The following is a 16,549-nucleotide window of genomic DNA, read 5'->3' as shown; positions in this document are numbered from 1 at the left end:
CTTTTCTTCTCTAAATATAGGTGGACAAGATTTCATGAACACTGTATTTTGACCATTGGAAACACTGAGTAAGATTCTTAGCATGAAGAGAATATAGAAGAACGTATGGCTATACAGTATCTATAATCTGATCAGAGTCACAGCATGTCTTCATTTGGATTGTTTATATGTGTTATCGGTATTCTCCCAGGTCTATAGTCTATTCTTACGCAGTCTTACCTGCTTATGTTTCTGTCATCTATGTTCTTAAAACTCCTTCACTTGCATTCCTGTCTTGAGCTTGGCCTTGAACTTCAAACTCAAATATCCAATGGACTATTTGGGAGAGATACTTAGCTATCTTGCTGTCACTCAATGTCTAAAGCTCAACTCATCATATTCACACACACCCAAAACTATTCTTCCCTTGTATTTCAAAGCTCACTCAAGTTATACTGCTTCTTCCCTTTAATTCCTTTATTCAGTTTGCAAGTTCTCATAATTTCATTGCTTAAATTTAGCATAAAGGGTCCACTTTGTTTTGTCCCTGTGAAAACCTCTCTAGTGGCAGCTCTCACTATCTCTTGTTTTGAGCACAGCTACTATCTAGTCTTGCTTACATTTAGTGTCACTTTCCTCAGGTATATTTTATGGTATAGCTAGAGTCAGAATCCTCTCTCCAAGGTGCATGTTGGGCTATGCTGCTCCTTCTTTCAAAACACTTAGTGGTTTCCTAACATTTAGAAATGAGAGTGTAATTTCTTTTTTCTTTTTGAGACAGTGTCTTGGTCTGTCACCAGGCTGCAGTGCAGTGGCACGATCTTGTCTCACTGCATCTCTGCCTCCCAGTTTCAAGCGATTCTCCTGTCTCAGCCTCCCGAGTAGCTGGGACTACAGGCGAGTGCCACCATGCCTGGCTAATTTTTGTATTTTTAGTAGAGACAGGGTTTCACCATGTTGGCCAGCATGGTCTTGATCTCTTGACCTCATGATCTGCCCGCCGCAGCCTCCCAAAGTGCTGGGATTAGAGGCATGAGCCACGGTGCCCGGCTCAAAAGTGTGATTTCTTAACAGAGCTCCCAGGGTCCTTGCTGGCTTGGTCTACACCTGTCTCCCTAAGTCCATCTCTCAGTCTGTCAGTACTGTGGCTGTGCATGTGAATCCCAACACGAAATGTTGGTTTATGCTGCATGTCTTTATTAGTGGCCCCTCAGCTGGATCTCTCTGCATCTGGTTAGCACATGTTCATCTTGTCAGACTCAGCTGTAAATCTTTTTTTCTCGAAAAAGCCCTCTCTGAAACCTAATTTGAACTAACACTCTTTTATGCTCTATCCCATCGTATGCAAACCTCCATCTGTTGAAATTTTATTGATACTTTGTGTCTCTCCTTCATTGGATTATCAGGCTTTTGATAAAAAGACTATTTTATATTCATCTTTGTACCCTTAACATCAAGGCCAGTGCCTTCCATGTGGCAAATGATTAGGAATGCTTGTTAAGTTGTCTTTGGACTAAAATAATACATTCAATAGTTTTACATAAGATTTCCTTTCCTTTGGCTGAGAGTTTCGGGTAATTGGGTAGGCTTTGGGAAAAACTTGAAAGAATTCTTAATTGGAATACACTATGGATCACTTATAGGGTGAAAGGTTTTAAGAGCAAGCATTGTGTTAAAAAAGGAGGGGGAGGTGGGCTGAAGAAAAGACACCAAAGTGATAATGGCTACAAGTTTCTGGGAACTGGTTGCACTTCCAAGATCACAGTATTTTTGCTTTCGCACATAAAAGCATGTACTATAAATAAGTTTGAAGTAGTAGGAATGTAAATACCTTTATTGGTAGACTGCTAATAATTAATGCCCATCACATTAAGTAACTCATAGACTCTGAAGCCCATTCCAGTTTTGAAATACTCCCACTGCCAAAAAAATCTCTGAATGAAATTTTATTTGACTTTATTATAGCTGCCAGATTGGACCATCATTTGGTCATGTTGGTCATCTGCAATTGCAAAGAGTGGTCCCATCGGATGGCCATCTGCATCATTGGAGAAGAAAGCCCAAACACTTGGCGTTAACATGTTCTCTTGATCATTTTCATAAATTTCCTTATGTTCTAAGAATCTCAGAAGTAAAAACAAAGCCAACAAGTCTAATTTTCCTGAAGAAAAGGGTAGGTTCTGATAAAAACATGCAAACATAAAAACATGCAACATCTTCATTATCTCCTCTCTCTGCCAAATGATTCCCTCTAAGTGGATCTACTAGATGTGAGGAGAAATATGCTCATTGCAAGTCTTTATAAAAATGTCAGTTTGACAGTCTACATCGATCCATTTGCCCGAGAGGGAGTAATGTGCCTCTTTCTGATCAAGTGTATTTGCTCTACTGACCTTCTATTCATTTGGTCGTCAAAATGCTGAGCAGCTGGACTTCTAATTTAAGAAAACTATAATACATATATTCCTGGAAATGAGAAATTTTGTTTGGAAAAAGTGGATTTATTTTACGCTAAAGATTGATTTATTTAGAGAAATTTACATATCCCTCCTAAAATAAGAACACCAAGAAGAAAACAAGTGAAAACGTACAGGAGTAAAAGTAATTTTGTGTCTTTAGGATGCCTGCAGTATTTATTTTAATTTTTTCCTTTATTCACTCATTCAGTAAATACCAGTTGAACATCTATGTGCCAGGCACACTAAGTGCCTCATCAACTTAAAGTTGGGTGGAAGGGACAGCTCTCTTTTTTCATAAAATTACTTATGGAGTGATGAGTTTTTTTAAAAAAGAGAACTCCAGAAGGCTATGGGAGAACACCATGAGAGACCTGACCCAGTCCAGGTGTGAGTCTGCTGCTCCCTAAAATGGGAGCTGAGAAAAGAGATGGCTAGGAGGAGTGGGTGGTGGGAAGGTCAAGGTGATCCAGGACGAGATTAGGGCACACAATTCCCGCTAGGAAGAGCTGTTCTCAGGAAATGCTTTGGCACTCTCTCCAGTCTCCAATGACCCCACCCTGGATGCCATGATGCTTTTTCCCCTCTCTATTTCAGGTCTGATTTTTCTGAGCTTGCCTGTCAGGGAGTCTTGCTGTTTTTCTAGGCCACTGAAAGGCTTTACTGAAGAGTGAAAGGAGAAAATGATAATTGATGAATTCAGCTAGAAGTGATGAAATAATACAAAGAAGGGCAAGCCCTCTTCAAAAATAGAAACCTGGCCCCACATCTGCTTAACTTTACCTCCTGCCTAGAAGCAGCTTCCAATGGAGGAGTCTAGGAAACTCCTAAATTAATGTGTTACTAAATTTCTAGAAGAAGAAAGTGTAAGTTTAGAGATTTCTCCCTGTTTCTTCATATTCTCTGATCTTTGGGTGAGATTTTAGTTTGTAAAATACTAATTATACCTCACCTAGGAAATAAAGGGTTGTAGCTCTGTCAATGACATCAAAAATTTTTTTTGTAAAGAAAAATATGGGCAAATCTCACAAGCGAAATTTTGCATGGAAGATGCTAAGTTCAAAAGATACACACTGCATGATTCTATTTACATAGTTTTATAGCAGGCATAAGTGAGTTTTGCTGCTGGAAGTTCAGCCATTCCTGTTGGGGTTATCCTTTGTGGCAGTGAGGATACTGCCTGGGAAACAGTACGTGGGATCTTCTGAGGTACCAGTGTTATACCCTATACACCCTATGTTATAGGTATACTTAGAGTATGTACACTTTTCTGTATAGTCTAAGTAAAAAGTTAAAGATGTTCATATATTCCCATGTTCATTACAACCCCATTCAGAATAGCTAAAAGTTAGAAGCAACCAAAATGTCCACTGACCAAATATTATTTGGCCATTAAGAAAGAAGGAAATTCTACAACATGAGAGAGCATGAATGAAAGTTGAGGACATTATGCTAGGTGAAATTAGCCAGTCACACAAAGACAAATACTGTAATATTCAAATACTGTAAGGTGTCTAAAATAGTCAAATTCATAGAGTCAAAGAGCAGAATGGTTTCCAGGGTTGGGTGGTATGGAGAGGGAGAAATGAGGAGTTGCTAATTAACAGACATAAAGTTTCAGTTAAGCAAGATGAATAAGTTCTTGGATTTGTTGTACATCATTGTACCTATAATCAACAATACTGTATTATACACATAATTGTTTAAGAGGGTAGATCTCATATGAAGTGTTCTTGCCACAATAAAATGAAAAAATGTTCGCTTAGAATAAATCCTTTATATAAAGAAGGAAAGCATTTGGCCTTGCACACATGATTCTGTTGATATCTACAGAGCCATTAAGAAGTGGACCTTTACGATGATCCAGTTTACACATAAATCAGGTCTTAAATTACTTTGGGCCAGATTATTCAGTTCAACCTCAGTTCTGGTGATGCTAAGTATGCAATTGTTCAAATTAACCAATTTAAAAAATCTATTTCATTGTGAACCTGAGAAGAGGGTTAGAAAAAATATTTCTAGTTGTATTTCAATGTAAACATAATACATTTCCAATATACTCTTTTATTTCTCCAGAAGATAACTAAAGAAAATAGTATAGTGCTGTATACCCAGCCTACATGCTGTGGATTTTTATGTACTGAAATATAGATTATACGGTAAACAAAGAGTATTTTTCTGAGTTGACATCATTTCAATAGGCATATGAGTTTGATGACTAGCCTTCCATTTTCTCCAAGTGAAAATCAATGGGATGGAATATGTGATTACAGATATATGTTCTGGTTTTACTTCTGCAAGTACAAAGAAAGGAAATATATCATTGCATGCTACATTGGTGGTGTGAAATATCACAATTCTGTGCACCTCCCCCATTTTTTTAAGTTACTTTATGCTTTTTCAGATGCTTCATTTCATAGCTTTGCTGCTGTGAGCCTGACCTCCCTGCTCATTGGAGGACAATTGATTCCAAGGAGGTTTTTTAAAAAATAAAGACCCAGTTGTAACGGTCTACCGAAGCTATTACAGGCTGCTGACTCTGGAGTCTTGGTAGCCAGTGGCCTGGCTGCTGCTATAAGTCACTGTACTGGAGGAACAGGAGTGAGAAATAGGACACTGACTCTGCTCTTACTTATGGGTGGTACCTTTTATACCATGTATATCCAAAGTGTGCCTTGCACAGTGCTCAGTAACTCGTGAGCCAGAAGGTGCAGGTGGATATCTAAGGCAAACTCAGGCAATTAAAGTTAACATTCCTGAGAGAAGGATACTTTTCAGGCTGAGAAACCGGCAACGGATGGTTGAGAACCTCCTGGAACTTTGCTAGGTTTTCTGGGGAAACTGAAAGCAGCCCAGCCAACAGGATTCAAGTGTGCCTTACATAAACAATAAAGTGGCTTGGATAATATTATCCTCCAAGTGCATGTTAAGTGTGCAGATCTGGATACCCAAGGAAGTTATTCCCTTTATCTTATAGAAGTAGTACCCTACAAGGCCACATCAGATAGTAAACATAGCAGGCAAATGGAACCTAAGCCCTCTTATGCAGAAATAACTGTCTAATTGCAAAAAATCCCAAACAAAAGCAAAAATCCCAACTATATGCTTATGTTAATATTTGCACATTTAATAAGAAATATTTTCTTTTTATACATCTATTTCATTGCCACTGCAATGATTTTAGGTTTCATGGCAGTTTGATTTTCATTCCCCTCTGCAGCTTTCCTTCGCTCATGTTCAGCCTCCCTCTGAAATCAATGAACCACATGAGCCACAAATGATTAGGGATGGGAAATTAAATGTATGAACAAGCAGAACTAATAAAGTGCCTCAAGCAAGGCAAAGATGGGGTAAAATTACTGTAGGCTAAACAAGCCTGCAATTTTTAGGTACAAAAGAGAAGAGTTTACTAGGCAGATGGAAACATAGTGAATATTTGATCTTAATGACACAGCCATCAGTTCACCATAATGTTCATAACTTTTTACATTTCTATAGATACATAGACCTATACTATTTACATGTAGATACAAATGTACACACACACCTTAGACATTTTTATACTTGCAATTTACAAATTATGTCTTATATTTTTTATAGCCCATAATCTCAATTTGTCCACAAGATATTTTGTAGTATCCTTTTATCTGTAAAATTGTAACACAGAAAACTTCTTGACAACTGGTTTCAAGACTGGTTGTGTGAGTTTCCAGAGCACATGGTCATCCTCATATTGTTATTTCCATAAATTTGGAAAGGGATTCTTGCTCAAATACACATCTCTTGATTGCTTACTGATGCTCTACCAGGGGCCCAGCCTTCAGTTCTGCAGTTGAGCCTGGTACCAAGTAAGCTTTCAATAGATTAGGCCAACAGGCAACTACTATTGATGGATGGCATTACTCAAATTTCTGCAGAGACACAAGGACAATTCCTGACAAAATGCAGTGTAGTGGGAACCTGAAGTGGGTAGAGGGGAGGGGGTTCCACTAATCAGTAAACTGACTACAGAAAAGAAGGGTTGTCATCAAGATACATGATTTCTTCACGATATAGAGGTGACCCATCTTTGCTTTTTTTGGAATTTTCTCAAAGCCCCCGCTTTTATGAGGCATATGTTTACTGATTTGAATGGATTTTATCATTAGCAAAATAGAGCAGTTACATGATCTGAGCTGTATCAGCAGAAACTCCATCTTATAAACTGCCAAAGGGCATTGACCACTTTCTTTATTCTTACCCTGATCTATTTCTCTTTTAAAACTCAGATAAAAAATCCCATTTCCCAGAAAGCTGCCTCACAGGCTCCCAGTGTGCCTGTTCATATCTAACACACAGCATTTGCCTCCCTCTCTGTTATCGTGGACTTGCCTTGTTGTGTGCCCCATCAGACTGTAAGCTTCTTGAGCACACGGGAAAAAATGCATCGTTCAGTTCAACCACAGTCTAATTTCCTAGGTAGAAAGTTGTTTATTGAATAAATCTTTTTATTAATATGACAGATAAGAAAAAAATATTTGATTGTAGGAATTGGGTTAGCTACAACACAACATGGAGAAGTCTCAGAAACTTAAGTGTCTAGTAACATACTTTAAAACCTTGAATCTGTTTTTTTCTGAATTAAGTGCTTTATAGTATTTTTCTCAGAGTTCCTGGTTTATAACATATGCATGATGAGCTTGCAGCAGATCTATCTCATAACAGAACCTGGATGAACTTTTGTGCAATAATCGAAAATACTGAATATGGTGACTTCTGAAACAAACACCAAGTCACCAGAGAAGTATGCGGTTGAGGGGAACTGGAAGCTAAATAACCTGCCTGTGTGGATACCTTTCCCTTGAGATGGTGGCTACTGGAAGCCAGAGACAGACCTTTCAACAAGATTAAAGAGATGCTATTAATTGCTATCGATCATGGGTCAACAAATTAAATTGCATCTGCAACTGCATCTCTGGAAGGTCTAAATGAGAAATGCAGTTAATGGGTCTGGCTGACCCAATGTTGTGATTAATTAAAAAGGGAATGCAACCAAAAAAAAAAAAAACAAAGGCAAAGAAATATATAATGGGAGAAGGGTGGACAACCTTAAAAATCTCAAGTTGAAAGCCTTTCCCAGGACCTAAGTTGTCGTTTAACTCTATATATTCTGGGGAAAAAAATGAAAAACAGAAGGCCACAGTGAACAGCTAAATAAGTATTTTTTTGAATTTCTGGAATTCTGGTGAGCAACAATATGAAAAAGAAACCAACATTTTGTATTCCGAAGGAGCAAGTGAGGGAAGAGGTGCTGGAAACTTATAAGCAGTTTGTGTCACAATATGCAGATAAATTGTTTCACTATCATGTGAGATTAATATTTGCCACATACCAATGAAAGAATTCAGTTATTCTTGCCATTCCAAATTTGACCTCCATTTCAAAAATACCTTGAAAAAAATATGACCAGTGGTAAACTTTGGCTATTCAAATCGCTTTTATTCAAACCAAGATACAAAAAGTGTTGACAAATAGTAACAGGGTGGGCTGCCCCAAAGACTACTTTTTATCTGAAGTTGACTCTGAATATCTGATATATTGCCAGTATCTTCAGCATAATGTCCTAAAATATCATGAGCCACCCCTAGGTAAAGCGTAAGTTGCATATTTTTGGTGGTGGTTTTATTAGCGTCAATGTCTTAATCACCTGGGCTAGAAAATGTGACTGTTTTAATTCTCGAGCTCCCATTTGATCCTCCATAAGGTCCTTTTGTTCCAGCTGGTCTGTTTTGAGTCTTTCCACTCCCAGAACAGACCCTCATTCTTCTTCCTGGACTTTTGTGATTACCTCCCTCAGTGTTTCCACCTCTCTCTCCCTGGGCCCCAAAGCATCCTTCACTATAACAGATTTGTTTTTAAAATACAAATACGGCCATGTCACCCTGTTATTTGATGTTGATTAATCAATAGTATCAACAAAAACCAAGTTGGATTTTCTTGGCATAATCTTCCAGGTCTTAACAATTGAGTTTTCTTCCCAGACACAATCTCCCACTGTATGCCCCCATCTCTAGCCTTACACTATAAGCACGCCTGACTGCTTCTCACACTCCAAATACTCTGTACTCTATTCATTTTTTGTTGCTCTGTAATATCATTCTCTTAAATATCTGCCCAAATTGTATCTAACTGACAAGATCCAAATCCAATATCACCTTATCCATGAGATCTCCTTTCTGATACCATAAATCTTAATAATGATAGCTTCTTGTGCTAGGCCCTATTCTAAACTATTTTATGGGTAGTATTCTGTTTAATATTTAACAACCCTCTGATATAAAAGCTGGTTCTGCCTCTTTCTAATCATGGAAGCCTGAGAAAATCAAAAAACCTCTCTGAACTTCAGTGTTGCAGTCTTCAAAATGGGATTACCAGTCCATAATTTCATGGTGGTTATGAGGATGGTTGACTAATGAATGAAAATTACTGTCTTGTGTGAAGTAACCAGTACAGTGTCTGCCACTCAGAAGGGGCTCAATAAATGGTCTCTGAACTTTATATCCAAATTCTTCTCCAATCCTGCCCAACTCACAAAATTATTTAGGAGGTTTTAAAACTAAAACTTTATTCTAGAAATGTAGTTTTTTGAAAGTATCCCTACTCAAAACCAGGTTGTAATGTGAGTACTGGGACTACTGAAATTGGAGTTTGGGCTTCAAACAGTTAGGAGTTCAAGATTCTAAAAAATTAAGAAAGCCATCATATCATTACCACAACTGAAAATATTTGGAATGTAAAGCAAATTTTGAGTTTCTAAAATTAAGTGAAAGAAATTCATTCAACTCAATCTATTTAACTCTCATGAAAGATACTATGGCGCTAGCTGTGTTTTGTTTCATCAAAATAACAACATGCCTTCTAGGTGTACAAGGTTGATTAGGGAGAATCAAGTGTTCGTACTAGACAGTACAGTTTGAGGCTCACTGATAATGGTGTCACCCCAATTTAAGGTATAAATCCCTTATGAATTTGATAAGGTACAGGTGAGATTGCTGGCTCAGAGATAGCATTTTGTCTTTCAAACTCATAAAAATACCTTTATTTAAAAGAGTAATATTCCCATCATAAAACCTAAAATAACAAGAAACCCAGGACTCTGTCTCAGTTCATAGCTTTCTCCTCTATACTTTGAGGTGTCCTCTCCATAAGACTTGAATCTGAATTGAACTGTAAACAGTCATGTAAAATGGACATACAGAGTAGAGAATTTCTCTCTATTTTGACATGCAAGAAAGTCTAATCTTGTTTTAAGAAAATGATAGTGGAGTTGGGGTGTGTATGCTTGTGTGTGGGAATGCCATGCTGATGTTTTCTCAGTGGTTGCCCTTTTTTTTCTTCCTCCAACAATGCAGAAGATGATGGCAATTCATAAAATATTGTTCAGTTTTGCTCTGCATTAAGCAATGTGTTTGTCTCAAGAAGAAGAAAAATAACAGTTTACTTTTACTCTCTAAGGAGAGCTTACATACACATCAAAGGCACTGTCTTCTGCATTCTGGTCACCAGCAACAATTCTTGCTCCAGGGCTCTTTGACCCTTGGAGGTCAGTTGGTAGAAAGCCTCTTGCCCTGCTGTTTCCCTGCTCAGTCTAGAAAGAAGTTTACCATGGAGCTTTAAGAAACACAAATGCTCGAAGAACAATAAACTAAGGACTCTGTCAGAATTCATAGCTGAACTTAGGAGGCAAAACAACCACATCCAAAGTTATGGACTGTTTGAATCATGCAAACATCTCTTCTCTCTCATATTTTAGAAAATCTAAGAAGTTTTAATATGGATTAAATATTAAATGATACTAAGGATTTATTTTGTTAGGTTTAATAAAATAATGTATAACAATATGGTCTTGTAAGAAAATGTCACTTTTCTTAGATGATTACTGCAAATTGTAAGGGTAAAATCATACGATGCTTGATATTTGGTTAAAATAACTTAAGAGGGATTGGGCACAGTAGCTCACACTTGTAATCCCAGCACATTGGGAGGCCACAGCAAGCAGATTTCTTGAGCCCAGGAGTTTGAGACCAGCCTGGGCAACGTGGCGAAACCCTATCTCTACAAAAAAATTAGCCGAGCCTGATATATCTGTAGTCCTAGCTACTTGAGAGGCTGAGGTGGGAGGATCATCTGAGCCAGGGAGGTCAAGGCTGCAGTGAGCTGTATCGCACCGCTGCACTACAGCCTGTGTGATTGAGTGAGACCCTGTCTCAAAAAAAAAAAAAAAAAAAAAAAAAAAGACTTAAGGGGGGTAAAGAATAAATGAAGTATTACATGGAGGGCATTATGTTAAGTGAAATAAGCCATACCAGAATGAAAACTACTGCATGATCTCACTGTTGTATGCAAGCTTATTAGATTCTTGATTTGTAATTTAGGAATAACATTACCTCTTTAAAGGGGTTGCATGAGAATTAAGTGTGATGATATAAGTAAATTTCAAGTCATAGTCTCTGGCATGTAAGCGTTAAATGAACTGTAGGTAGTAGCATTGGTTATTTAATAAACATTTGTTGGATTGTTAAAAAAATTCACAAAATCTTGATCACTGTTGAATCTGGGCAATGGGTAAATGGAGGTTCTTTATACTATTTTCTTTATATATGTTTGAAAAGTTTTATAATAAAGAATTCCTGCTTTGCTACTTCCTAGCCTGTGACTTTGGGCAAAGCATTTAGCCTCTTTATATTCCGGTTTCCTCAAGAACAAAGCAGAAATGACAAGAGTTCCTCTCTCATAGGTGTGCTGTATGGATTGAATACAATCCTGTGGGTGCAGAGCTTAGTACGGGGCCTGGCTCAGAGCCAGCACTCAATAATTATAGATTATCATTAGCATAGTATATGGATCTGGGGTCAGGAAAAGACTTTTCCTATCACTTACCCTGTCACTGCTGGCTTATTTGAGCCTCCTCTCGGATCCCCAAGTCAGCAATGCCTTGCGTTATGAAAAATGAAAATGTGTGCAGGCAAATGCAAAAGCTAATGCTTCATTCTAATTGAATACAGCTCTAATGACACATGTACTTTCAAATGATTGAAGTAACCGAGAATTAGTCATTAAATAATGAGGGTAGGGAGAAAGGAGAAATGTGGGAAGGAAAATATACCACAAACAATGTTTGCTGGTTAACACACTTTATATTTAACAAAATAATTTTTTAATAATATATTCTTTTACACATCAAATATTGTTGCTAGAATCCCCTTTTTACAGTTTAGTGTTTAGGTTTTTTTTTTTTTTTCTCACTAGTTTTCAGGCACGCCATTTTTCAAAGATTTTAGAAACTGAATCGTTTTTAATAGGCATCAGCTGACAAACAAGATGTTGATCCCTTATTTTAACATAGCTGTCGTTAAAGCCGAGAACCAAAGGCAGAGGAGATATAGGAGTACAGAGATGACTGTGTGGCTGCAAACAAAGACTTCACAAGAAACAAACAACAGATGAGACCAGAGCTCTGTTGTTCAGAGTCTGGAAAGAATTTCTCAATGACCTGGGTAGAAGGAAGTTGTAAAATGTTTATCAGTTTATGAGAAATTGTCACAGTATAGGTTCATCTCTCCCTAAAGGGGGAAAAATGTCAGTGCTACAAAATCTTAAAGGAAACAGCCTGTAGTGAAACTTTGAGAAAAAGAAAATCCAACAACAACAAAACCAACCATAAAAATCCCTCTCTCTAGCTGGTTATCAGAGGCCACAGAACAGCCTGCTTTCTGCAAACTCTCTGAAGAGAGATCCTTAATGGATGTCCCATTCAATTCTAGTAAATTCTTGCTGTGACTCTCGCTGTGCCAATACTTTGATGCAAAATTTCTGCACTTCAGCTTCCCAGTTGCACTCTCTTTCTGTTTTCTAAAAAAGGACATAGTAACTCCTTAATAATAGATAAGGTACTATGCTGCATGGCTCTATTAATGATATTTTCTGAGTTTCAAACCTTATTCCTGTCATTTATTATTATTATTTCTTTCCAAGAGTGTGGATTTTTGAAGTTGGCAACAGGCAACCTCAGGGCAAAGAAAGGTCTATAATACATCTCTGTCTAGACACAAGCTGAAGTGTGGAATGCCTTTACTTTTGAGTGCAGACATAAATCATGCAGCATTGCTCATGAATGATTCATGACTGTCTATATGATGTATCCGTGGTGGCAACTGAAAGGCACCAACCTTGCTGCAAATTGGTGTTCTAAGGGAAGGTGGCTTGATGCTCTTCCTCGGGACGGTGCCGGTATGGCTATTTGTATGGTAACGCAAGCACAGTGTGCATAAGAATGTCAGGTCTGACTCGTCAGCACGTTAATTTTGGAAATGACAACTCTTTCTTGATGACAGGAGATGCTTCCAGGGAGGAGAGGCTGACAATTTTAAATGAAAAACCAGTTGACAAGACTCAAAAAATGTTTCCTGAGGGTGGGCCTATAGCACTAAAAGCCTCACTCTCTATGGAGAAGACTGACCCCTTGGAAATGCTGACTGTGTATGTCCCATAGGGATCAGAAGCTCACAAAAGCCACAGGTGCTGCTAGAGCTTGCCTAGTGTGTCCCCTGCCCGAAACCACTCTATACCGATTATTCTAGACCACTGGTTCTCAACCAGGTGAAATTAGGCCCCTCACTCCCACTCCTTAGGGACATTAGGCAATGTCTGGAGAAATTTGGTTGTCACCAGCTGCTGGGATGTTGCTAGTGGATAGAGGCCAGAGATGGTGCTAAACATCCTAAAAGCACACAGGACAGCCCCCACCAACGAATAATGATCTGGCCCCAAATGTCAATCCTACTAAGATTGAGACACCTTGCTCTAGAATATGGCACTCCACAGGAGCTATGGCAAAGCCCAGGTTGGGGGAGCAGAAAAAGAAAGAACATTGATAATAAAGACAACTGTAAAGTCTCTTCAAGGACCCTATCAGATCTGTGCCAGGGTTTTTAGGGCAGGAGCATGGAATAAGAGACTAACTATGCCATGTGGTTTCAGAATTGTTAATTTTGCACTTGAATCGAGGTGGCGTCAGATACCCTGTGTGTTTTGTTTTTTCTGTTACTATACTAGCAGCATTACCAGGGCAACCTGGAGACTCTTCAAAGGTTCACTTTAATTTTTCAGTATCTAATATATACATTTTAAAAAATGTTCAACAAATGGAATTGTATTGTGCAAGACTCACTCTACCCTAATCTTTAATTTAAATCAGCACTTGAGGTGGAAAGAGTGTCCTGAATCTGTGTTTCAGACATAGGGCTGAGTGGTTGTTACTACAACATGGCAAACACAGTCCCGAACCACAAAAACTGCCAGTGTGTACTACTGACTTTTAGCCAAATCTGAACTCAAAAGCCAGAGATGTTCCTAAGGATTTGGATTCACAGTGGGTTTTCTCACCCTGGTTCTGGTATTTATATTGCCTGATGACAGTGAGTTTAGAGTGTGTTTAGCTACAAACCAAACTCAAATTTCACATCATGAAAAAGTCTGATGATTAATGCTACAATTTTAAAGATCTGTCTCTCTTTGGATTCTTTAGTTGAGCTCATGGTGTTCTTTACGTAATAGATTTTGATTGACAGTTTCGAGGTTTTCCATATGAAATGTGTGGTTTGTAAGAATTCAATTGTGAGCCCCCACGTAATGGACAAAGTACTTGTTCCCAACCCTGTCCAGCAATAGGCCCGTCTATGTGCCCACCCCTCTTTCCTTAGTCTACAGGGCATGATTCACCCTAGGGGAGCAATTGACTGGATGCTCTTGTGTTTCCCAGCTCGGGAAAGATCTTTCCCCTGACATTCCTTTACCAAACTTTTTTTTTTACACAACTCAAAACTTTACTGTGCAGTCAAATTTAGCCGCTTAGACTCTAAAAGTGAAAAAAATATTACAGGAGAACAATGCCATGTACAATGTACAGAAGAGTAAAAATGAAGTAAACCAGGGGACAGTGAGCTGGTAGGTCAGAGGCATTACCAGGGAAGGAGCCTGTGCAAGGCTATTTCTTTCTTTTTGTTCCAGCAATCCAGTCGTCAAGTCACCATCAAGCATTGGTAAATACAAAAGCGATTTAGATAGCTATATACTATATATATTTTATATAGCAAGAGAGAAAGAGAGAAATTTCCTCTTAGGAAAATATTCACTTTTGTCAACCCTAGAAAGTTTTGCTGGTGACCCTGTTGTAGCTGGCAGGAGTTTGTTTTGTTTTGTGTTAAACATGTGCAGTGTTGAAGCCATAGCATCCTTTCCTAAGAACTCATCATTGGGTGGAAGTTTGTCCTACACAGTCTGCTTGCCTTGGCATTCACGTTTTGAACACTGAGCAGGCTTCCACCAGTCCCCGTTGTGACAGTGACAGATGTTACATTCGTCCACTTTCACTTCAATGCCAGCTGGAATTATCGTCGTTCCTGCAAAGCAGTTTGGACCTGAAACACACAGATACATTGATTAGTTGATTAAATCTGAGAGGCTCCCTTTCTCCCCACCATCCAAACCCAAGCCCCAAAGCCATAAATGAGTAAGTCAGACTACTCTACTGACTTATCATCAAGGAATTTTCTAGCCATCTCCTTGAAATTCAAACTTGCAACTCTGCTACCTTTTGCACACAGCTCATATTTCCCGTGTATATCGTGAACTTAAATGAAAAGAGACAATCTTCAAAAAAAATCGTATTTTCTGCTTCCTGAGTACATGCAGTTTTCTAAATTTAGGTTCTGTGGGTTAAACTGTATTTGTTTTGTCCTCTGAGGTGTAAAGGCTGCCAGCGTATGCTCTGAAACACGAGGGAGGGCTGACGTGGTCTGCCTCAGATGGTGGCACCCGTGGCCTGTCCTTCTCTTTTCCTGTGGTGGGTATGAGACAATAAACTCGCTCGTTCCCCAGTTTCAGTGCCTCCCCAGCCCAGTTCCTGGAATCCCCAGCTTGTTTCTTGATAACAATGAATAATTCATGACCAGATGATTTATTCATGTCCTGAACAAGCTTTGTTAGAGGTTCATTTGATTTTTATAAATGGACTTCCTTTAATCTGCTGGCTCTTTTTTTTTTTTTTTAAAGAATGACCCAAAATGGTGGGCTTTTGAAAGTCAGCAGGAATTTTATTTTACTTTTTGACATTCAAAAGCCTTATTGAAAATGTCCCCTGCTCATTATAGATGAATGTTGAAAAAATTCACCAATTTCAGGTTTTTAAAAATTTTTCTGTCTTTCCCTCCTTTTTCTTACTTTCCCCTTATTTTCTTGCATTTTTTGACCTTCCCAACGTAGGAATATCAGTGTTCAGTGTTAGTTGTTATTACTATAGTTTCCAAATTCAAATGGAAAAAAAAATTGCTTCCCAAAGTGCACTGGATTATAGTAGGGTGGTACAAATTGTTCTTTCTTTGAAGCAATTTGGTATTAAGTCTCTGAGGTACACATTTGGGTAAAGAGAGAGAATGTTGAGTTGTGTCTACCAGTGATTTATTAACCTGGCATTGTTGGCCGCTCACCATAACCACTACAAAGTAACATGGCAATGCATATCAGTATCAGTGCCCTACTTTCACTTTCTTACCCCCTTGATAAGCAAGACTGTCTTTACCATCAAATAAACGAAATCTGGGGCTATGTGTAGTTCCGCTTCATACTTGGAGTCTTGCTTTTTATAAAATTATAATTAATTACAACATATACTTATCAACACAAGGCTATTCAATATGTTATGGTTTTAATTGCCCATTGTTTCAGAGCTCCCAGACCTCAATAGTGCATACACTTACCAGTGGTGGAGTTCCTATGCCTTTCTTCACTCTGTAACACAAACACTTGGCATGTGCTCAAGCATGTAGAGCCATGCAGAGCAGGAGGGAAATAAAGGTCAGCTCTGACAAACAGCTAGCAAGCTGTCAGCCTTCACCCAGAAGGGTGCTTCTTGTTCATTTTGTTGTTGTCGTTGTTGTTTTTGAGATGGAGTCTCACTCTGTCACCTAGACTGGAGTGCAGTGGTGCAATCTTGGCTCACTGCAACTTCTGCCTCCAGGACTCGAGCAATTCTCCTGCCTCAGCCTCCCAGGTAGCTGGGACTACAGGCATGTGCC

At 38.6% G+C, this 16,549-nt stretch overlaps 1 protein-coding gene across 3 annotated transcripts in view; it reads right to left on the bottom strand.

Moving 5' to 3' along the window:
- Positions 1–5,581: 5,581 nt before the first annotated feature.
- Positions 5,582–16,549, bottom strand: part of VWC2L (von Willebrand factor C domain containing 2 like) — a 174,175-nt gene continuing 163,207 nt past the window's right edge. The window contains exon 3 of one of the 3 annotated variants that reach the window (XM_024927959.5): positions 5,582–14,893. In XM_024927959.5, the coding sequence (XP_024783727.1) occupies positions 14,864–14,893 (30 nt within the window). In that variant the 3' untranslated portion in view covers positions 5,582–14,863. The remainder of the gene's footprint in view (positions 14,894–16,549) is intronic. The other 2 variants (XM_003812513.6, XR_004670311.2) reach the window with 2 other exon arrangements.

This window comes from Pan paniscus, chromosome 13 (genome assembly GCF_029289425.2).
Source record: "Pan paniscus chromosome 13, NHGRI_mPanPan1-v2.0_pri, whole genome shotgun sequence".
Taxonomy (NCBI): Eukaryota; Metazoa; Chordata; class Mammalia; order Primates; family Hominidae; genus Pan; species Pan paniscus.
The sequence above is the reverse complement of the archived record's forward strand: the minus strand, read 5'-3'. Positions and strand labels throughout refer to the sequence as shown.